At 38.6% G+C, this 24577-nt stretch overlaps 1 protein-coding gene across 1 annotated transcript; it reads right to left on the bottom strand.

Annotated features, from left to right (window-relative positions):
- Nucleotides 1-1026: 1026 nt before the first annotated feature.
- Nucleotides 1027-21797, bottom strand: LOC137273575 (uncharacterized). The gene is made up of 9 exons (XM_067806324.1): nucleotides 21723-21797; nucleotides 17635-17778; nucleotides 14865-15007; nucleotides 14264-14380; nucleotides 12194-12307; nucleotides 11524-11676; nucleotides 9058-9266; nucleotides 7853-8011; nucleotides 1027-6999 (listed from the first exon to the last, which is right to left on the bottom strand). Exons 2-9 carry the CDS (start codon nucleotides 17775-17777, stop codon nucleotides 6820-6822), a joined length of 1218 nt encoding a protein of 405 aa, XP_067662425.1. The 5' UTR covers nucleotide 17778; nucleotides 21723-21797; the 3' UTR covers nucleotides 1027-6819.
- Nucleotides 21798-24577: the final 2780 nt, after the last annotated feature.

Below are 24577 nucleotides of genomic sequence, written 5' to 3' on the forward strand. Positions count from 1 at the left end.
CTCGATGACGACTCGATTCCAGTCTCTCTGGGTCCATCGGAGGTGACGTTGGGCCCACAGCAGACGTTGACGTTAATGAAACGGCGTTAATATTGGTCCAAGATATGGACGTCGAGAATTGAGACTGGCTGCCCGCAACCGATTTCGAATGGTCTGTGAGTACAGTCGACCTCTAAACATTTCAGCCCTGGTTTGTGTAGCCGGCAGAAATCTGTCACGTAGGTGACGCAGGACGATTTGACGGTCTTCTGCTCGTGAACGACCCGACCTTGGGCGATCAGAAGTGGTGCAAGTTTGCACAAGTCTCACACAATACAACAGCTGCATCTCATTGCTCTTGCGACATCAATAACTGATCATCCCGCTTGCAACATGCTAATGCCACGTTCACGTTGCACACCTGACAATCGTGGCTTTTAAAGTACCGTTAGAACTGTGATTTATAAGTGTTTTTTTTTTAATTTCCTGAGGTCAATTTACACACGTGCTAATGAAGAAAACTTCGATGAGAAGAGCACGTGATCGACTGCATGTGCAAAACCTGATTTGGCACTAACATCATTTGTACGACAAATGGATGGATTTGAGTGGGTATGGCTAAAGTTCTTCTTGAGTCAAAAGACAGGGATCCCATTTCAGATACATACATGTATCATCTGAGAAAAAGTATTCATTATTTTAAATTTACATTTTGTGAAGTTTCTTTTTTGACTCAGTATATTTGAAATAATTTCTGAGATGTGATATACTGATATTGACAAATTTATTGCCTATTGCATTGTGTGTATGATAAGGATTTCAGTGATTGTTCCACTGAGCATTCCACTGAGAATCAGATTGGACCACGCACGCACGCACGCACGCACGCACGCACGCACGCACGCACGCACGCACGCACGCACACACGCATGCACAGTACTAAGTTTGATTTCTCAGCTTCAATTGCTTTCAAGTATTTGTATGTGGATATTGGTAGAGAGATGCGATCAATTTGTAACAAAGAACACATCCCCGATTGACATTATCTTATATTGAATTTTATTTTGTCTAGGCGCATGCATATATATATATATATATATATAGGCTATACAAATCTTAAAGCTTGTTTAAACATTTTATGCTGTGGATCTCTGTACTGTTGTTATGAATTATCTGGTCCGTATGCATGGATCCATGAAGATCCCAGTTAGAACTGGTCTTCAGTAACCCATGCTTGTTGTAAAAGGCGACTAAAGATTGGTTGGTCAGGCTCGCTGGCTTGGTTGATACGTCACTGTATCCTAGCTGTGTAGATCGATGCTCATGCTGCTGATCATTGGATTGCCTTGTGCAGATTCAGTTATTTACCGAGGATGGCCGCCAGCTGGAATATTGCCGAGTGCAGCATCAAGCAACAACCCAAACTTGTATGTAACATATAGAAATGCCCTGTGTGACGAGCAGACTCATAGCAAAGTAATATACAACATTTTTGGTATATACTTTAGTCCTCTTGATACAAAGTATTCCCTCAATACAATTATTATGATATTTTTCTTGGCAAATCCATGCATCTTCTATACAGTCAGGCACTTTCCGGCACAAGGTACTGACTCAATACAATTATTATGATATTTTTCTGGGCAAATCCATGCATCTTCTATACAGTCAGGCACTCTCCAGCACAAGGTATTGACTCAATACAATTATTTTTCAATATTTTCAGGGCAAAGCCATGCATCTTCCAGATATAGCCAGGCACTCTCCGGTACAAGGTATTGACTCAACACAATTATTTTTTAATATTTTCCAGGCATAGGGACACATCATCTAGATATAGCCAGACATTCTCTAGGTAAAACAACGTATTCACTCATAACAAGTAGTTTTGTTCGTTTTTTTTATGGGCAACGCCATGCATCTTCTAGATAAAGACATGTACTCATAGGTATTCCCTCGCTACGATGAGGTATTATCCCAGTATAGCCTAGATAAAACCAGGTAAACTGTAAATTGATATCTTTGAACAAAATATCCCCTTGACATAGTTAGGTATTCTCTTGGCACAGTTATGCATCTTCTTAAGGTACAGCTGGGTACTCTACAGGAACAACCAGGTTTTCCCTCAATACAAGGTATTGTCCAGGTGATCTTGTCATAAAACCAGGTATGTTTTAGATACCGTGTACAGTCAATATTGACAGTAATTGACAGTAATTGGCTGCATTGCAGAAGAACTCACTTATTCACCCGTATGCCAGCAATAAAAATATTCACATAATCATGACAGGTACAACAAAACAGATAGCACCTTGATTATACAATTCATTCATTTCAAGTGTAATTAATGTAATGTCCCCCACCTGTGATATTGCTGGAATATTGCTAAAAGCAACATAAAATCACACTCAGTCACTGAGTCGTGTTATCTACATCGCCTTTAGCAAAACTTCCAGCAATATCACAGCAAGGGACACCAGAAGTGGGCATCACACATTGTACCCATGAGGGGAAACAAATCCAGGTCTCTGGTGTGACAAGTGAACGCCTTAACCACAAGGCCAGAAAACAAACCTCAGTTCAGTGTGACAGCAAAAATAAATCAGTATGACATAAATCCTCTTATCATAATCTGCACACATGCAAACTCCTCTGTGTACCCGAAAAACTTGAAAAAAGATGAAGAATATAAAAATGCTCATGGAAACAAATAAGGGAACATATGAAAGTACAAGAATTCCTTTGATTATTTCCAGAATGTCACCCATAGTGCAACACATACCTTGTGAAGAAACCATAAAAAATATAGGATCACATAATTCCCTCATTTGTTTCCATGAGTATATACAAATGTTCTTGCAGTTCAGTAACCACAAGATACATAGGATCAACATCAGGATGAAAACATTCTCCTGTCTTCTATGAATGACAATCATGCTGCATCAACTAAGCTAACATTTATAGTGATGATGTAAGATAACATATTTCATTAGAAGGTAAATCTTTATAAACTACAAATGGAAAAGATGTCAAAAAACATATACACAATGAAAAATCTGTTTAATTGCTATCCCGGTATTGCAATATTTCAGGTAAACACTCAAAAAAGCAAAGTTCATTAAGCCTTGCATGAAAGACTTGTTCATAAGTATCTTTTGGTTACAGCATAAACAGTTCCATACTGGGAATATAAAATTCTCCACAAGAAAAATATTTCCGACTAATCAGTATAGGTATACGTGTATAGAACACAACAATTACAAAATATAATATCTGGCTCAATGACTTCACAAACATTAACACTGGATAACAAATTCCACAGATTGAACCGATGATTAAACATAACTGTACCTGAATAGAACACAAATAAAATCTATAGAATTGATTGCATAAAATGAAATAATTGCACACTAACAGTACGATTTCATTATTGGACAGATAGTGATAAAGAAAAGAACCCTTCCCATGAAACAACATAATAAAACAATAACAAATGACTTTTATCACCATGTAATCCATAGTAAAATGACATACAAAAGAAAGTTCACACCTGTGTTTTTTAAAAGGAACGTAAATATTTTGGAAAGTGTACTATATACAAAGAATATATATGTTGCCAAAACACCACAGACATTGTACCTAAATGCAATGTTGCCAGCCCATCACTCTCCTCGCCCATTAAGAAAGATTCAGTTGATGGTTTCCTTGACGTTCCGAAATAGTCTATAGGCCTATATGAAATTTTTGTGATTTGTGATTTTTGTGATTTATGGTTTAAATCAAAACATACACATACTTTCATTCACAATGGATGTTTTTCTTCATTATTCAATGACAAAACGGCATACTGTAAGACTATCAATTGTATAAAAAAGAAGATAGAATCCATGACAATGCAACCAAATTTTAAAGATTTCTGTTTCAGAACCAGGGACTTATAATGTAGAAAATAGGATTGACACAATTAGTGTCACTCACTGTCAAACACTTCTCACAATATATCGCAATACATATCACAATACTGAAACATGATTTGCGATCTATTGCACTACAGCAAATATGTCAACACACAGCCCTATCCAAACTGTTTGCTCAGGCATATGCAGCACGAAACAAATCATCAATTACTGCAGCAGAGAAGATTTTCAATGACTTTGTGCTCAAATTTGGATTTCCAACTAAGCTCCATCATGATCAAGGTGCGGAATGAAAAATAACAGCTGTTTCATCATCTTCAGAAACATTATCGCTTGGTCAGATCAAGGAGTACTCTCTATCACCCTGAGGTTAATAACAAGTTGACAGCTTAGATAGAACCCTGCTCAGCATGCTTCATACCTTACCAAGCAATATGGAAGGATCCCTTGAACAAGGTTGTTCACTGCTACAGCTGCATAAGAAACGATGTGACAGGATACTCGCCATTCCATTTTCTGTATGGTCGATCACCACAACTACCAGTTGAATTGATGTTTGGTTTTGATGACAAGCGGTCTGAGGGAAATTAATTAATTATGTTCAGAAGTGGAAACAGTGCTGCAAGCAGACGACCATGTGAAAAAGATCATTCAGAAGAATGCAGAGAAAGGAAGGCCTGGGAAGCTGAGATACAACTGGGAACAGAAGATTCACATTGTCAACAAACAGTTGATGGCAGACAGCCCAGTATATGAAGTTAATCCTAAGAATAGAATTGGTAGGACTAGAGTTTTGCATAGAAATATGTTGCTTCCCTGGAACTGGAGGCTAAAAGGGAAGAGAAAAAAACCCAAGGCTCCTGTGAAGAAAAAGCTTGTTGACTATCAACAGTCATAAAATGAAAGTGATTCTTCTGTTAGCAGTGATCTTGAGGACTTTGACATGATTAAGATGAAGAACTGAGGGACATCTGTTGTCAACGGACAAATCAGACTGTAGTGACTTGTGTCTGGAGCTCGCCATAATAAAATTACGACAGACATTATTTGCACTGTTTGTTTTAGCTGTTGCTGAGGGTCTTATATCAACTCCTGCCTCGAAATGAAATTTAGTTTGACAGGAAGTGGATACACTGACATACTTTGTTTCTCTAAATGTCATATCTATTCTAGCTGGATGACACAACAACAAACTGCCATGCATATTTCACATCACTTCATAAGCATGATAGTAACCATCACCATGAGGGTCTGTATAACCTTAGTGTTGATAATACATATTTCACATTCATAGTACAAAACCTGTACCTAAACTCAGACAATGATAGGACATATTTCCCTTGGCAAAATGACAGTTTTGGATATTATATTTTACCGATAACCGTGTCAGACGATAACATGTACATAATACTTTTGAAGTCACAATCAAAGCACTTTTCAAACTATTTACTGAGGATTTATTAATCATTTTCACTGATCATTGATCGGTAGAAAATACTAATTAAGGAATTGATCATAATACCTGTAATTGATCATGATTGGTTAATATGCATCTACATGTCTTTATAATGTAAGCCAGTAAGTATTTAAATGGTTTTAATGTGAATTTCACTCATTTAAGACTTATATCATGACATGTGTATTAATCTCGTGTCACGAAAGTCAATATATCGGAATAAAGCCAAGCATATAAGTATATAACAAGGACATCCTTGATTGACTCACAGGACTGCATGTGACTGGTAACAGCCAATGACAAACTCATAATAGTCTCGTATCATATTGTTTTCTCTCTTACAAACATGCCTTGAAGTTAAACATTTGATCATGATCATTAATTGATGACCGATTGTTTTGATAATCCAAAGATCGATCATAAAAATTCAAATTCAAATTTCCAACAATAGGATTTATCAAAATAAGCATGTGTGTACTTTCTTTTGAATGTCAGTGTACTAACAGGTGAATCAACATTTTTCAAATTCACCAAGCCCTGATTCATTTGAATATTGCATATAGTTTGATTGCCAGTCAAACATATTTATCAAACACAAGCATCAAGAATATAATCACGGAGTACATCCCTGCCATCTCTGGATACAAATAAGCTCCAGAACTCATTATGCAGGAAGGCCATTTGAAATATTGTGAGGTAAACAACAGTCTGTTATTATACATGCATGAAATAATCAACAACTCACCCCCCAAATCCTATCCCCAAATCCCAAAATCCAAACTCCACAGCAGGTATTCTCATAGCCCTTACAATGAATGGCACAGAACATTAACCCAGGATGCCTGTTAGACACTGGACAGTTGTTGTCACATGACTTATCCTGGCAATCATTTTCTTATGGGTGACCAGAGGCACTTTTGAACAAACTCACTTCCTTAAGGGGAGACAACATGTATGAAATGTGCTTTGTTGTGGGGCAGGACAGAATCAAGCTGCCAGCAATGGTCACCCAATTAAAGACTCTCCATGCCCAAATTTGTTTAAATTCAACTGATTTGTGACCTGAGCTTGAAGCACAGGACTTCACACCGACATTATGGTATGCACTTAATGATATAACCCAATTCTATAACCTGCAGCAATATATTATTGCTGATCCCCTAAGTAACATTGTGTCTGTGAATCAAGAAATTCATGTGAGCCTGAAACTGATGTAAAATGTATTATTTCCTAAATTTCGTAATTTCTGTTCACCCAAACAAACAAATATCATAGACCTTGCCATGCTTTGCCAATATCAGTAAAGACTGATAGCTTGACTAGTTGATCATATCGAAAAAAAATGACCAGTGGATCTATAAAACATGAAATATAATTGGTCTGGTCTTTACCCTTCGACACCATTTTATCTAAATCAATGGTATAAGAATCAGTTCGTTTCACTTATCATCGTCAAGTTGCTCATACTCAATTTTTTAGGCTAGTTTGAATGACTTCCAGAAGACAGTCAGCCAGTTGCTTGTACTCCTCCATGGTGTTGTACACCTGCGTACTGATGCGGAGATACAGATGATCCTGGATCAACTCGATGGCACACTGGATGTTGTACTTGTAGCGTATGTCAGTGTGGAAAGCGATAGATCCTTCCTGCAATTTCAAAGACAGCAACACTGAACAATCCATCATGCTTTTGTAGAAGCCAAAACATTTTAAAATTCTCAACATCAAAACCCCTTGATCAGAGGTGGGACATCCTGTTTTCAGGCGGATTGAACCCAGGTTAACAAAGTGTAGACATCATTTGTTCATATGTCTCATTGTTTCATTATATCTATGGCATCAGAGGTACTTTAAAATTGACTGCCCACTAATAAATATTACTGTCGTACATTTTAAGCAGTTGTCAGTCACTGAGAAGTGCAGAGCCGTAGGCTTAACAGTGCCAGTTTGATGGAATGTGTGTTCCACAGATTTTTTTCTTATACAGTCTGTTAATATGGATCATGTCCTTCATCGAAACTGCATCATGCAGCAAGCATAAACAGAAGGCCAACAGCTTCTGAGGGTAGTGATTAAAGCAGAGACCTTTCCAAAAGCCAGGATTCTTGTCCATATGACAGAAGAGGCCTGCCCTTCAGATGACATGGTAAAGATAAGTAAATGAGCATGGTTTTACACTGATTTTATCAAAATTCCAGCAATATTATGCAGGGGACACCAGAAAAGGGCTTCACACACTGTACCCATGTGGGGAATCAAACCCAGGTCTTCAATGTGCCAAGTACATGCTACTTCACCGCCACTATAACTCCCTACACTTGACATATTCCTCCACCAACACAAAGCATGTTACAGTCTGTGTAACATGGGACTGAGATGGGGTTTTATCGGTTTTAAAATGGCTGTTTATCCCCGTCTTGAATACCAAAGTAAGACCACAAAGTTTCCAAACTGCCTCCTTTCTGAGGAATTTAAAAAATAACTGATTGAGGTGACTTACCCGAGTGCAGGGGTACTGAGGCAAGTCTGGCAGTCGGATCACTCTCATTGTTGGAGGCTCCATATTCTGAGGTATCTGTAATGGCTCTGCTTGGAGCTTCTTCAGAATATACTCATGTGCCTCTGTAGCAAGCTTGGATGTGTAGTCGATGATCTTTTCCTGAAACAGACAAGTGTTGAAGCAGTAATAAAGTGTGCATATATTAGGGCTGTGTATTGGGAAATAAATATTACTGCAACATACTGTGATTCTGGTGCCTGTGTACTGATACGTATTGCGGTATATTGAGGAGCTGCAGTGTTTGACAGTGACATCAATTTTGTGGATACAGAGCCTTTTTTCCAGACTCTAAATCCATAGAAATAACATAATGCTTGTCATAAAAAGATTGAATTTAGTTTGTTTTTTTATCAAATGTATGCAGAGTATGTTGTTTTGTCAATTACGTGATGTGATTGAAAAACTGTGTAGATCTGAACATGCACCACAGAGATAACCACAAACTTCATACGTGTGTTATTATACAACATACCAGTGACCCATGAAGGGTCGAGTTAGAATTGATTTTTAGTAACTCATGCTTGTCACCGGCAAGAGGTGACTGATCATATCGGGTGGTCAGACTTTCTGGTTTGGTTGACACATATAGGTACACAATTGCAAAGATTGATGCTCATGCAGTTGATCACTGGGTTTTCTGGTTAGGACTTGATTATTTACAGTCTGCGCCATATTGCTGGAACATTGCTGAGTGTGGCATAAATCTAGACTCAAGGAAGTTCTCATGTCTTACCATCAATCCCGTTATTTGCCTCTAAGGATAAGCATGGGTTTCTGAAGACCAATTCCAACCAAGATTGTCTGGTGTCTGGTCAGATGTAAAGTCACCGGAACCTTCAGGTCATGGTCAGAAGACAAGAAAACTATTTTTTTAAGCTAACACATCGTCTGTGTATATCAGAGTCTGCATGCCCAAAGAGGTTAAACCTCAAGGTAAGGATTTCATCAATCAAATCACTCCATAACTTCCATCACTGGCATCACCTTCAGTGCATATGTGGTATCCAAATCCATAATCATAAGTTCCAGCCACATAAAAGGAAGACAACTCTAGATAGCTGTCAGCTAACTGAGCCACTCATGCCCCTAAACATCATGTGAATATTTCCAATACTGTTCCTAACACAATATCGACAACAAATTACCATGCCTCCAATACGCTGGTAGAACTCCACTGCATATTTGACAGACGCATACGCTGTCTGATCGTTTGTACCGACAAGGTAGAACTGCTTGTCCAGTGTTAAGGCGTGGTTCCAAGATGTGACGAGAGGGTGGACCCAGGTGTGATGTTCTCGTTTCACATGCAAGATGGCACAACCTCGAGGAGTGTATACCCACTTGTGGAAATTGCCTGTCAATGTTGAAACAAATAGAGTGGAGTGGATGCAAATGTGTCCAGCTATCTGATTGGTCAATAAACACAAGTTCAAGGTCACAGTTTAGTACCTTGCATATGTGGAAACTCACTGCAATCTTGGAAAAATTAAAGAAATAAGGTGGAGTTTTCACCCACTTCTGGAAGTTACTCGACAATGTAGAAGTTACTGCTGTCTTGTACAAAGTGGACAGATGAAACGGATGAAAATACAGTGAGGTTAAAAAATAGCACCTATAGTGTGTAAATATGGTTTTACTTCGCTTTTAGTAGTATTCCAGGAATAGCTGGGTGCAGGGACACCAGAAATGGGCTTCACAAACTGGTAAGTCACAGTTTGCAAGTCAGCAACTAACCCAAAGTTTTTCTGTAATTTCCTTTGCGTATTTGGGACTGTTCAGATATATTTCATTTTATGCAGATACACACAGCTTAACTAGACTTCTGACTGTGAACGATTCATGTGTTGCTGATGAACAATTTATGTATTACTGTGAATGGCGTCTTATTGATAATGATTTTATGGGTTATTGACTAAAGGCTATATATACCTGCATAAGAAGGACAAGCTTTTTTTATCCAATTAGGAAACAAACTCAGAAACCTAAAATGATATGAGTTTTGGCATATAGTGAAGCCTGATGGTTTTATCGATCAGTTTTGTTGCGTTTTGGAAGGTCTGACCAAAAACACATCAATGGAGGGAATCACATAAATGCACCATACCAATGAACATATTGGGAGCATGCACATACTCCTTGGGAAATTGAACATACATGACTTCTCACCACCATTAGTGGGCGTAAGACTTTGTAAAAAAAAAAATTGGGTCTATCACTCTTTGTTCACACATAACTCAAATTGAAATAAACCAAGCTATCAGATGTTAGGAAGCTGGAGCGTCCGTCCATTTCACATACACATAACCTGTATTTACCACGATCAGCACCTACACTACGTAACACAGACTACAGATGACCTTCCTCAGAGTGGTTGTCCTAGGGTCACCATCCCTTGACATGATCAGCACACTACCTGTCAACACCAGCAAGATCCATTCGTGTGAACCCTTTTACCTCTCAAGAACATAATGATGTCATCAGTTTTGGTAGCCAATGAAATGTCTGCCACAGAATATCTCTTGTTTATCTGACCCTGTTTGTATTGTACCTAATGTTGAAAATTGCATACATATACACTTCATAGTTGACTTGTATGTGAGTATATATTACTGACGAATGATTTATGAATGACAACGGAAATGCCCCTTTCACAGCGTAATCTTAAAGTCAACTCATAAAACAAGCACAAACAGATTTTCAGGCCTATTTCCCAAGCTGGTTCTCGATCTCCGCAACAAATACAAATACAACCAGCTAAGGTAGCACAACATACATTATTTATTTGATATCATGACACTTGTATCCATGTTTCTATCAGTGGAGTATCAGTATGAAACATTGTCTCACATTGTCAGTAAAACACTACCTCATGTTATTGTTTACCATGTACTTGATGCCAGGAGACTTCAATCCATAAATTCAAATCAAAACGAAATCTAGTTCATACTTTTACAGACTTAATATATTTGTTATATCCTTTTAGTTACAGAATGTACAGACAGACTTTATTCCTATATGAGACCATGAGGCATAGTGTACATGGTAATACAGTCTGTTTTTTGACGTGAGCACCTATGTTTTAACATTTCATATTATTGTTTGCAAAGATTCATAGGTATATAAGTACATAAGGATATGTGAAGACACACATTTAATAATAACATGTACAAACTTCTTTAGTAGCATTTTAGACTTGGTGCATAAACCTGAGGGTAGACAGATACATAGTTTAATAATGTAAGGTATACAGAGTCGTATGGGAGGGAATAAACTTAGGCATAACTTTATAGAGTTGTAAAAGTTTAACTTTTTAAATGATATAAGTAATATTACTTGTAAAGCATGGATGGCAACAGGTGATAATGATTTCAACTGAAAATCAGCTGGGGATTTGGGATCAGCAGGATCCCAATCGGGTCCAGGATCGATTGATTTGAATTCAAATCCACAGGTGTCCGCGGCTTCATGGAAAATTGTCATCCCTAGTAAAAGCATCAGTGTCAAGATTAATGAGATTGATCCTCAGGAAATGTACTTCATATTTTCACAGACATTTACATTTGATATTTGTTGTGATTTTTCAACAAATCAACATATCAGATTAACATTACCTGTAAAAGCATCGGCACCAAGTTCAGTGAGATTGATCGGAAGTGTGCCAGGAGCATGAGCACCATCTATAACGGCCATCACTCCATACTTGTGACAAAGATCGACCAGGCGCTTCAACGGCATCACTACAGCTGATGGACTGGTGATGGCATCTGACATACAATGCCAGGTTTAGGTCAATACAAACATGAGCTGATTTACTGTGACACAATATAATCCATATTTGATGCTGTTTGTATCATGTGCCAGTGGCATGTTTTCATGGTTAAAAATGAAAAATGACAGTGAGTTTTGCTCTGCTTTTAGCAATATTCCAGCAATATCATTGCAGGGATCACCAGAAATGGGCTTCACACATTGTACCCACATAGGGAACTGAACCTAGGTCTAAAGGGTGATGAGCAGATGCTGAAACTGTTAGGCAACCCCACCTCCCAAAAATGACCTCTAAAATATGGTCGTGCTAGCCAGAAATGATTAATTTAGCAAACATTGTTTATTCTATAAAATCAGTGAATCATACAAGTCATGTATATACTTTACCACTGTGTATGGACCAGACAGTCCAGTGATCGTCTGCAGTACGCCAATAACTCCTTGTAAATGAGATTACATATAAGGATCACTATTACTGTTATCAGTCAGTTGTAACAAACAGCCTATACTCACCTATGACAGCAATTTTTGTTTGCGGGTTGGATTTGAAGAAGTCTTCATATTTTTCGCAAATCTCGTCCTCACTGGATATTGGAAATTGTATGTCCAACTCAACAGACTTGACACCTAAAGAATTAAATAAGAATCATGTATAATGAGTTGTATGTGTCTGTTTGTTCATTCATTTGTGAGTGAAGTTTGATGTTTTTAACACTATTCCATATTAGAGGAATCAAACCAAGGTTTTTGGCTTGATGAGTGAACACTTCAATGCCTTGTCTACCCCTTCAATGGGTTTTATCTGGGTTGGATTGAAAGCATTTGCTTAGCAATAAGAAAATTTTGTCCAAATATCAAAATCTGGATCATCAGGTTTTTTAGTCTTCATTTCACAGTTGTAGGTTATATTTTGTACATTCTACTTTTTTTCTAATAAAAAAGATTGGAAATTCTGAGACCAACTCACTTGGAGCGACTGAATTACTTCAGTTTTATGCCACTTTTAGCAATATTCCAGCAATATCATATAGGGTACATCGGAAATCAGATTCACACTTTGTACCCTACCCATGAAGGCAACTGAACCCTGGTCTTCAATTTGACGAGCGAACACTTTAACCAATGGACTACTCCAACATCCAAACTCATTTGGAATACTGTTGGAATGAGTGAGTGAGTGATTGAACGAGCAACATTCCAGCTGCATAGCAGCGGTCTGCAAATAATCCTGAGTGGACAAGACAATCCAGTAATCACGTGTGGATAAGACAATCCAGTAATCACGTGTGGATAAGACAATCCAGTAATCACGTGTGGATAAGACATTCCAGTAATCACGTGTGGATAAGACAATCCAGTAATCACGTGTGGATAAGACATTCCAGTAATCATGTATGGATAAGACAATCCAACCATCAACAGCATAGGCATCGGTCTACCCAATCAGGGCCCACTTGCACAAAGCAATCTTAGCGCTACGACTGTCTTTAGCCTATGTTGAAGAATAGGAGTTACAATCATTGTAGCGCTAAGATCGCTTTGTGCAAGTCAGCCCTGGACATGATGACAGTTGTGTCAACCAAGTCAGCAAGCCTGACCATCTGATGTGCTTTGTCGACTAAAAGCATGGGTTACTGAAGATCAATTCTAACCCTAATCTTCACGGGGTCACCTAAGAAAATAGTTTTGTCATTGGAATCTTGTATGTTTAGCGGCAGATGAAACCTTTGTTCAGTTTATAATTTAAAAAGGTGCTTAAAAAGCTCAAATAGTCAACGATTTGTTCAAATCCTGTGTCGATTTGTTTACAACTCTGTACCTAAACAAAGACCATTTCTTACCCAGATCTTCATGGGTTGTTATTTTTAGATGGCCAAAGCAAATGCCACAGAAAAAGATATTTTTACAGCGCTAGTCTGTCGCCTCTATGGCAAGTATGGGTTGCTGAAGGCCTATTCTACCCCGGGACCTTCACGGGTCAGTAGACAAGAAGAGCAGCAGAGACGCCAAAGCTGAATTAGCCCAGTTAGTATTTTGACCAAAAACTGATGCAAAAAATTAACATTTTGAGGCCAAAATTAAACTAAACTTTTCCAATGAACGTTCACATTTACTGAAAAATATACAGATACTCTAAGGATGTGTGATTAACATTGTCACCTAAATCAGTAATAAGTATATAGCTTAATACTGAATAAAATGTAGATGAATTTCTTGTGTATGGTGCATATGCTATTTGATGAAATAATTTAATGCATTTCTTAAAAATTGTATAATTTTCCTGCTATTTTAATCATGTATATTATGGTGTGTTTTCGTAACGAATATGATAAAATCACATGGGTTGACACCTTCTCATTTTTTCCACCCCTCCTCCAAACTGCTTCTCTCCAACCTCTCACCATCCCAGCCACACAGCAGGCCATCTCCATCTGATTCTCTCTCGCCCCACCCCAACCAATCCCTTCTCTCAAACCACTCACCCACCCAGCTGTCTCCATCTGATTCTCTCTCGTCCCATCCCTTCCCAAACCACACACCCACCCAGCTCTCCCCATCTGATTCTCTCTCTCCCAAACTTACCATCATAGAGCTCCGATGTTGCATCACAGGTATAGGCTACAGCTCTGTACGTCAGCGTGGTGTACAGGAGAATATCTCCTGGCTTGTAACGGCAGCTCTTCAGGATTGTGTTCACTCCTGTGAAAGATACACATATGTCTTTGTCATGTTTGTTTAAATGATCTTCATTTTATCGTAATCAGAAATATTCCAGATATATGATCAAAGGCTTTAAACAATTGTGTCTTGACCTGAAAATCCAGTGACTGAAACCATGAACACTATTCTATGCTACTGGGACACAATACATCTGTTGAGACTGACCATATGACTGAGTTAGTCACCTTATACATTCCTGGAGAATTACATTCTTACCATCCCTAGTGTAAAGCCTCAGATTAAGATTAACCATTTAAGAGTGAGTAATTTTGCGCCACTTTTAGCAATATCCTATCACTGTCATGGCGGGGGACACCAGAAAGGGGCATCACACATTGTACCCCTTTGGGGAATTGAACCCATATCTTCAATGTGACGAATGCTGTTACCACTTGGCGGTCCCACCAAAGCCTTACAGACAATGCACTTAACTGTACAGAGATTTAACACAAACTGTGTGCACCTGTAGTTGCATTTTGTACAAATACCAAGTCCTGAGGCTCGCAATGCATAAAGTCTGCAGCTGCCTTCTGTGATTCCTGCCAGTACTTGTAGCCATTCCTCCGGTACCAGTCATCGGGGTGTCTGTCCACCTCCTCCAGGAATCTGAAGTAAAGGAGGGAGAGGTTGGTTAAGTGAGTGAGTGAAAGAGAGAATAGGCAAGTGTGTTTGGTTGGTTGACAGGCAGCGGATCCTGGTGAAGGACTGATGCTTCCTACTGGACACTGCATTGATGCTGACTTCAGTAATACTGTTGCCAGTTACTCAAGATAGTGTTACCATCTCATAGGGCCCTTTCATTAAAATATTTGGCAACTGTGAATTCAGGTTTCACGGAGACATCAGACACACAATGTCTCGTCAATTTATGGTATCACTTAAAAACTCTGCCTCTCATACCATTGTTGAATCAGTTCTACTGAAGCATCAGACCAATTTCTAATCAATTAATTAGGGGTGTCATGATACAGGGGCTTCATGATACAATATGTATCTCAATACTGAGGTGACGATATGATATGGATCGCGATACAGCATTTGGAACATTTTTTGCATAACTAGAAGTGATGACCGTAGTGGAAAGTCTGATGTTGAAACCATAGTTCACTAAAAACCTGTACACAACTAATCCAAGTCATTTCTGTCCTAGGGAGATTACTAAGAGAAAGGACAAGTACCCATCAGGCAAGTACCCATCACTCAAACTCAACAACTCATGCTAGCTGTTGTAAAAAATACAAGTGATAATGTGTTGAGACAAGAAAGAGTAATTGATATGTATGAATTGATATAAAATCACATGACTCTTGTATCATATCGTACGAAGCTTGCCGACGATGCACCAGTGCATCAGTGAATCATGACAGCCTTACATTTAAAGGTTTCGAGGGGCAGTGGAGTAGCCAAGTGGTGAAAGCATTCACTCATCATGTGAAACACCCAGATTTGACTGCCAACAAGGGTACAATATGTTCATTTCTGGTGTTTCTCTTATCTTATGATTAATAGATATTCCCGAAACAATGGAGGGGCAATGGGCAGACTAGTGGTTAAAGTGTTTGCTCGTCACCTCAAAGACCCCAGTTTGATTCCCCAAATGGGTACAATGTAAAGCCCATTTCTGATGTCCCAACCATGATATTGCTGAAACAATGCTAAAAGTGGTGTAAAACTAAACCCACCCACTCAATGAAAAAAAAAGGTTAAGTCAACTTAACCCCAGTGTCATTCGTTACACTCCTACACTAGAGTGTAAAGCCAGTAGGAGTTTAGAAATCCCAGTAGGAGGTTGCGTCAGGTAACCTTTGCCATTGACCAATCAGAGCATAGCTTACCTAATCACAAAAGTGGACGTTCGCCCCTACCTTCTGAACTTTTACCCATGCTAAGGTTTGTACCTGAACAATTCCGCATGACATTTTCCCCATGATCGCTTCCAGGCGATGCACATGGAGCACGCTACAATAGTGATTTAACAGTCGCTGAAAATAGTGTTTTGGGCACTATTCAAGGATGTAAGCTTGTGGGACACATGAAGGTCCCGGGGTAGAATAGGCCTTCAGCAACCCATGCTTGCCGTAAAAGGCGACTATGCTTGTCGTAAGAGGCGACTAACGGGATCGGGTGGTCACGCTCGCTGACTTGGTTGACACGTCATCGGTTCCCAATTGCGCAGATCGATGCTCATGTTGTTGATCACTGGATTGTCTGATCCAGACTCGATTATTTACAGACCGCCGCCATATAGCTGGCATATTGCTGAGTGCGGCGTAAAACTAAATTCACTCACTCACTCACTGTAAGCTTGTGGAAATATTAGCTAATGATAATCATGTCAACAGAAACGAAAAAGCGCATATACTGCAGGTCAAATATCAATGTTATATGCCGATTTTCATTTGCTGATCATTGTCAATGACCAGTGTATTCTGTAAGTCCCATCAACCCCAAACAGTAACCATTGTCTGATTGGATAAATCAATTTAGCAGTCTCGCATTTGACTTGACGGTCATAGGTCACCCAGAGGTTGCCTGGCATGACCTCCTACTAGGTTTTGTTAGACCCAGTGTAGGAGTGTAAAGAATAACACTGGGGCTAAGTTTACTTAGACTGTGAAATAAATGGACAATTATATTTCATTTTCTCTGAAACAATGGACCATTATCTTATCATTTAATGATTTTCCTGCAACAATGAACCATTTTCTCAACCTTTAATTGTTTTTACAGTAGAGACAATGAAACTCAGATTGAAAACATGAAAAAGCATTGAAACATAAACATGATGCTTTAAGTTAAACAAATACAAGAGATAAATAGGATGGGTTTCATATCTCTTCATTAAATAAACTTTAGAATTACAATTTTTACGAACCCATGCTTGTATAAAGAGGCAACAAGCAGCATTGGAGAGGTTGTGTTTGTTGACTAAGTTGATGCATATGATCATATTTCAGATCAATGCTTGTGATGTCATGAACTGGATTGCCAGGTGAAGTCTCAGTTACAAACTGCCTGCTGTTTTATGGCTATAAAATTGCTGACAGTGGCACTTAACAAACAGCTGGATTATTTTTTCACTCCTATTAATAACGATAGAGAATTACACATACACAAAATCTGATGTAACTGATTGGAAAATTACGTCCAGTAATGATAATACAATATCACATGTACAGATATCAGATTTGGTTGATCAGTGGAAATTGATATAAAGAAAAAACATGTTATACCTAAGTCTTACTTGTTGGACACATTTTGGAACACTGCCATAAGATCCATGGTTGACAAATGTCTCTCCTTCCTGAAGAGAGAAGTTCTCTTCTCTCATCTTAGCACCAAACTCAACAGCATCATTGAGTCCTTCAAGCTTCATACTGTGGAGATAAACATGGATATCATAAGCCTGTGGCATTCCCATGCTGTGGAGATAAACATGATATCATTAGGTGGTGAGTTGACCTCTCAGTTTCATGCTGTGGAGATAAACATGGTATCATCAGGCTGTGAGTTGACCTTCCAGTTTCATGTTGTGAAGATACACATGATATTAGGTTGTGAGCTGACCTTCCAGTTTCATGTTGTGGAGATCTAGATCAGCATGGATATCATCTGACTGTGAGTTGACCATAACAAATTGCTATTCTATGTCTTCATGTGCTTCCCATTTTATTCAATGATATTGAAACAATATCAATCCAAGAAAATTCAATTCATTAAATTCAATATAATAAACTCACTGAATCCCAAACTCCTGAATCTCAAATGTTCTAGATATCTCGAACCTAATCTCCTGTCCCAACATCTTCTTATACATTTATCATTATTTTCGTAAGTATATCTCAAAGTTCAAGACACATACAAAACTGAAAATTGGTCGCAAGATCACCAAATCAGATAAATTTGGTAGCTAAATCTTGACCTGTACTCACCATAACAAACATCTTAATGTGTTGTCAACATTCACTTAGTTGTACCCCACACAGGTTCATAAAAAGACAGACAGCTAAACTTATGGATTAGGTAAACTGCCTGTTTGTTGACAATCACCTTTGGAGCTTTTAAATGTGATGCATGTGGATGTGCTTTCCAGTACACAGTCCATAGTTACACACAAGTTGTGATTTTGATCATGCAGATCATGTAGGATGATTATGAAATAAAATCGAGATTTTTTTTGTTTTCTACATCACTGTATACAAGTTCAATATATATGTAGTACTATGTACACAATGTGCATATATCAGTGTGTTTCAGTCTTGAATAGAACGATATCTTGAACCTATTTTGATGGTCCTTTGGGGTTCGAAATCCACTGGGAGTGCACTGTATTATCAAATAACAAAAGATTTATCCTTGTTCAGGCACAGCCAAGAGCTAATTTGTTCTTTTTAATTATTTAAAATGAATAACACATATTTACATCATTTGCTCTGTTCATGTATATAAAATTAAATATGAACCAGAAACAAGCATGATTTGCTGAGAGAAATTGAAAAGTGCGACTGAGAATCAGTTTACTAATCAGAAATATCATTGGTAGGAAAAATTAGTAATGATTATAGAAATGAAAATTAAGGTATCGATAATATCGTACATTATCTTTTGGGGCAGAAAAAAGTTTTAATTTCTCACCTGACATTTAGAACGCTAGTCAACGTTTGATGTTAATAATACATGCGAAAACATGTCACCTCTCACTAGTAATGTGAAATAAATTGAATTTTTTCCGACATTTTTGTGAAGAGTTACATTTCTGATATTTATTGCTAATTAATATTATCAATATTGACTAGAACAGATGAATATCACATATTGGCAGATGGTCTGGAGATCAAAAACATGGACCGGATCGCACAAATGCACAAACATGCTCTTGACCATGTGGGATATGGTCGAATCGGTCAGTTTGTGTACAGGTTTGCTTGAGCTAGGTGACTGTTTGTCACGGTTTGTCATTAGGTCATTCAGGTAGGACATAGATAGATAGGTAAATAGAATTTCATTATTCATCAATATAGAAGTAGCACATAGCTAGCTGTAACAGAGCAGCAATATTGCAATACTAGTAGATAGTGTAGAAAGTACAAGTTAAGGTTTCACAGTAAGTTTCTTACCCCATTAGTATTCTATATAAGAGATTCAAGTTTCGTTCCCCATGTATAATTGTTTTTCAAATTATTTCACTCATTCAGCCAAGAGAGTCACGTATAGTTCCCCAAGTAGCACATGTCAACACATCGTAAGTTTTCCATTCCACTGCCCAACAGCAGAATTCAGTCCTGATGTGAAGAGTGAAATTAAGATTGAATATTACATGATGGTTTCTTAAAGGTCACATGCAACCAAAAAATCAAACATAATTAAAACACATTTATCACTTATTCATGACATATAATATACATTGCTGCTTTTAAAAAAACAAATAAACAAAATTATAAGCGTACAATCGCGATTCAAAAGTGCAATATTTTGTACTTGGGCTTACTTCCCCAGAAATGAAGCCCTCGGGAGACCGAACCCAGTCTTAGCACCTGGATGTGCACTCAAGTGTAACCACGGATTCTGATTGGCTGTTACATTTGCTGATCTGCTGAGGGTTCATTGCGTGTACAGACAGATGATCTGTTTGATGGGCATTTTAGAAGTATAGCGAGTCACAAGAAAGTAAGATTCTTTATGGATAACAACTTCTTTGTGTGTACTTGATGCGTCGTTTCAGTATGGATTCATATACTGTTGTCAAACAAAATCATACCCACTAAAACAAGTCGTTATCCATGAAGAATGTATATAGAGATGTTGGGTTTTGAAACTACATGTTCTCCGAATTTGCGCTCGATCCAATCAAAAATGACATCAGTAGAGATGGTAAACTACTGCGTGGCTGGAATCTGTCATTCGTCCAAGTACAAGGCAGGACTTGAAACTGACAAGAGTTTGCACCAGTTTCCGTCAGATCCAGTCATCCGAAAAAAGTGAATGTAGTTTGTTTGCAACCCACAGACATAAAAACATGTCATGTGTATCACACGTGCCTAATTACATAATGTGGCAGACACGGGACTCGGGTGCACGAGTCATAAATCAACTTATTTTCTTTATGTCGTATACTCTGACAGGTGTTAAGTTCAAATTACACATGGTCAATGATTGAAGCTGTGTACTGTATGTTGTCTTTAGCAGACAGGCAGGCAGACGTATAGGTGTGAATAAACCAGACGCTGAGCTTTCTCTGTGACAGAGACTGCTTACCACAATCAACAAGTTTTTTTTACGTAACGAGTAGATCATTTACTTGTTTGTGTACACAACCAAGATTAGACTACTGCTCACGACCTCAGACGCTGGGCATGCATACTGTTTCAAGCTCCGCGAACCTATTCACTGCGCATGCGTTATGGACGCAGCGCAGCGCAGCACAGCTCTTGAAACCAGTTTTCCCCCCAGCGCTGTGGGGAATTTAGTGAAACGTTTGAACTCCGATTTCGCGGGCTTTTTTTTCATCGCGTTTTTTTCAACTTTATAGGTTGAATTGGCATTTTTTATGATTTGTTTCGGTAAGTGCATACCGAAAGGTACCAGAATCTGCAAAGTTGTGTTTTACGTTGCATGTGACCTTTAAACAACATTTAACTGATCATCATAAAATGGTTTCAGATCCTGTTTGGTACATAGGTTTTAGAACCATGTGTGGTATTTATGGTTTTTGGACTTTATTATCCCTACTTCGAGTTATTTTATTGCTCATTCTCATTTGAACACAAACGGACTGTGAATTGATGTTCTTGTTACATGCTGTGATATGTATTCCCACAAGGTCATCAGTTTGACAGTTGGAGATATCTGAGATCCAGAGTGTGAGGAAATATTTTTGATCTTTATAATTCTTGCCGTCATGAACAAAGTGAGTGTGTGAGTGAGTTAACACCACATTCAACGTCTACACTATTCCAGTTACATGCACAGGAACCCGTTATCGCTCTGTAGGTATATATATCAGGACGTACTTTTCGGTTCGTTCGATTAGGTCGGTGTTTTTCAGTTGTCTTGTCTGTCTAGATCTGTAGTTGTCATATGTCAGATTTGGCGGGTAAGTCGATCCTGTGCCGGCACCTCCGGCCGCGACCAGACCCGGAAACATATACGAGCATCATCGGCCAATACAACGAAACAAGTGCAGAAGCACTCACTTCACAGCTGATAGCACGTTTACTTTATATCATAAATGCTGTGATAGAATCATGTCATCGCATGAAATATGTACCATACACTTGTGCAGTCTGAGCAAAAGCTTCGGTGAATGTAATTTTCTACCTACCTCTATTTTTTTTGACGTGACGTACTGCAGAAATGTTCAAGTGCAATCTGTTGCCACATCCACGAAATCCGAGTCAGGAAAAGCCGGACCGGACGGAGCCCCGGGTAATACTAAAAATGGATTGCAAAATATTGAAACGAAACCTGTGCATCTGGGTACGTGAGCAATGAAGGAAGGAACGAACCAACGAATGAACGAACGAATGAATGAGGTTGTTCCATACACTAAAGGGAACATGAGTCCTTCGAACTCAATTCTGGTTCTGTGGTTCCAAATGTCCCGTCCCTGGATAGTCTTTCGGGGATGATTTACATGACGTGCAATTTCACTCGGTGCGATATCGAAATTTCAACATATGAATGATATTCATTTTTTTAAATATATATCTGTTCTTATGCAATTGCTTTATCAGTCCACGCCTGCATTCTGCGTTGAGTGAGCGAGTGAGGCTGTATGGTTTTACGCCGCCTTCAGCAACATTGCAGCAATATTACCGGAAATGTGAAGTATTGTGAGGTTAAAAGGTTGTATATAGGTAGATCAGAGACCATATAATATATCTATTATATGGTCTCTGGGTAGATGTACTAAAAAGCCATACTCTCCATGAAAAATCCATGGCGTTTAAGATGCTTTTTACAGCCTGGGCCATGTAGGACCGAACACTGATCAAGGGCTTCACCGTGCTCAACATGTTTGCTTGAAATACTTCCTTTGTGGTCGCTAAAAAGTGGTGATTATATAGATGTTTAACATCACTAGACAAGAATGATGAAATTCCTTTGACGTACGAGGGGTGTCCCAAATGTGGTCGGCATCACGTGGACAATAATAAAAATGAAACTCTTTTCATGTTTTAAGTTTCTACATATTATCTGTCAAGTTCAAGAAAGTTGTTTTTGCCACGTTGAAAAAGATTAAAGTGGGGTCTCCTTTAAAAACAGCCTCGTCCTGATATAAATCAAGCAATCCAAACCTTTGAATGGTGATTATGATGTGAAGTCATGTATATTATACTGAATATATTATTTATCATATTATCTGTAGGCATGCCAGAATCCTAGAGGTACCAAGTGACAGATTGTTTTTCATTTTCTGCAATGTTTAAAGAAATATTACACCCATATGTCTTGTGATGACAAATATCTCGTTAACCACATTAACCACATATGTGATATTCTGAATATTCCTTTGCTAAGGATTCCTGAAAAAAAACGGAGCTTTTCTGACATTGGATATCGGGAGTATAGTGAGGCCGACCACTTTTGGGATAACCCTCGTACGTTACTTGACATTTTTGACATTTACCAGTGGACATGCTCTGAATACGGCCAGCAGTGATCTTCTAACGAGTTATTTCCTTGGATGTAGGTGTAAAACAAATGGAAGTGTGTATAAGGATCAACTGAAGTATGCATGTTTAATGAAATTCCTTTTTCGTTTGACGATTCCTCATTTTGACGAACTGAGCCCAGAGACATTCACAGGCCGTTCGCCTTCCTTAGCTTTAAGCGTTTTAGTCGCAATGGCATTATTATGCTGCACGATTGTTTTTAGCTAATGTTCGTTATTGTCAGTTGTGCATGTTGCATAAATAAATTGTTATCCAAGCTGATCGAGGTACTTGGTCCGTAACATATTTGGGTCGTCGGAGTCCGGTCCGGCTTTTAAGCAATCTCGTATTTTGTTGTTTTTTTTCACCAAGCACGACTGTTCACAGAATGAGGACAAAACGCCTAAGGTTTACACTTTGGTGAGATGAAACGAGGTCATTGTCGTGAGTCATTGGAAAACCGTGTTTCCTCTGTAGGACGCACGGACGTGTGTCAATGGAAAGGCGTATCTTGGAAGGGCATTATGGTAGCCATCTGGTAAAGTGTTCGCTCGTCATGCCGAAGACCCGGGTTTGATTCCCACATGGATGTAATACTTACGTGAAGGCCAATACGATGACCTGTCATATGATATTACTAGAATGTTACTGTAAGCGGCATAAAACTAAACTCACTATATCTCGTGCTCAGGAGGGTCGATTTGTATAATCAGTTTGAAAATTGAGCACAGATTTCTGCATTCGATTCTCCCGAAGAAGAATGCTGTTGTTGATTTTGTTGATTTAGTAGCCCAAATATAATTGTAATTAATATTTTTTTAATGGCTGTTTTAAAGTCTTCTGGCATTCTAAATAAATACCTGAATTGTGTATCTATATCTAACTGTTACATAAATTGATATAGTCTTTGATTTGAAGAATGCTCGCCCATTGTGTGTGAGGGTGTGAGTATGTTTTTACTCCGCTTTTAGCAATATTCCAGTAATATCACGGCGGGGAATACTAGAAAGGGGTTTCACAAATGGTATTCATATGGGGAGTCGAACACGGGTCGTCGGCGTGATATGAGCGAACTCGTTAACCACGGCTACACCACCAAAGCCATACACTCAATGCATTCAACCGTATACTGACTTTACATAAACTGTGCACGTGTGTAGTTGCATTTTGGACAAACACCTGCAAGTCCTGACGCTCACAATGCATGTTCTTTTCAGTCTAGCTGCTGTCGTCTGTGATTCCTGCCAGTTCTTGTAGCCATTCGTCCGGTCCCAATCATTGGGGTATCCACCCACCTCCTCCTGAATCTGGAGTCACCAGTAAACAACTCTTTATTCTGTAATCATTTGCATTTTTTTCTAAATCAGTGGACCATTACCTATCATTTTAAACTATCGTGAAACCATTTTCATCCATGAATCAACAGCATGAGCATCGATTCTATGGTTTTAACGAATATCGACTGATCAGCTTGCTGCTCCTCACACGATTCTATGTGCCGATATTAGTGTCGATCTCACAA

The sequence above is a fragment of the Haliotis asinina genome, chromosome 2 (assembly GCF_037392515.1).
Source record: "Haliotis asinina isolate JCU_RB_2024 chromosome 2, JCU_Hal_asi_v2, whole genome shotgun sequence".
Taxonomy (NCBI): Eukaryota; Metazoa; Mollusca; class Gastropoda; order Lepetellida; family Haliotidae; genus Haliotis; species Haliotis asinina.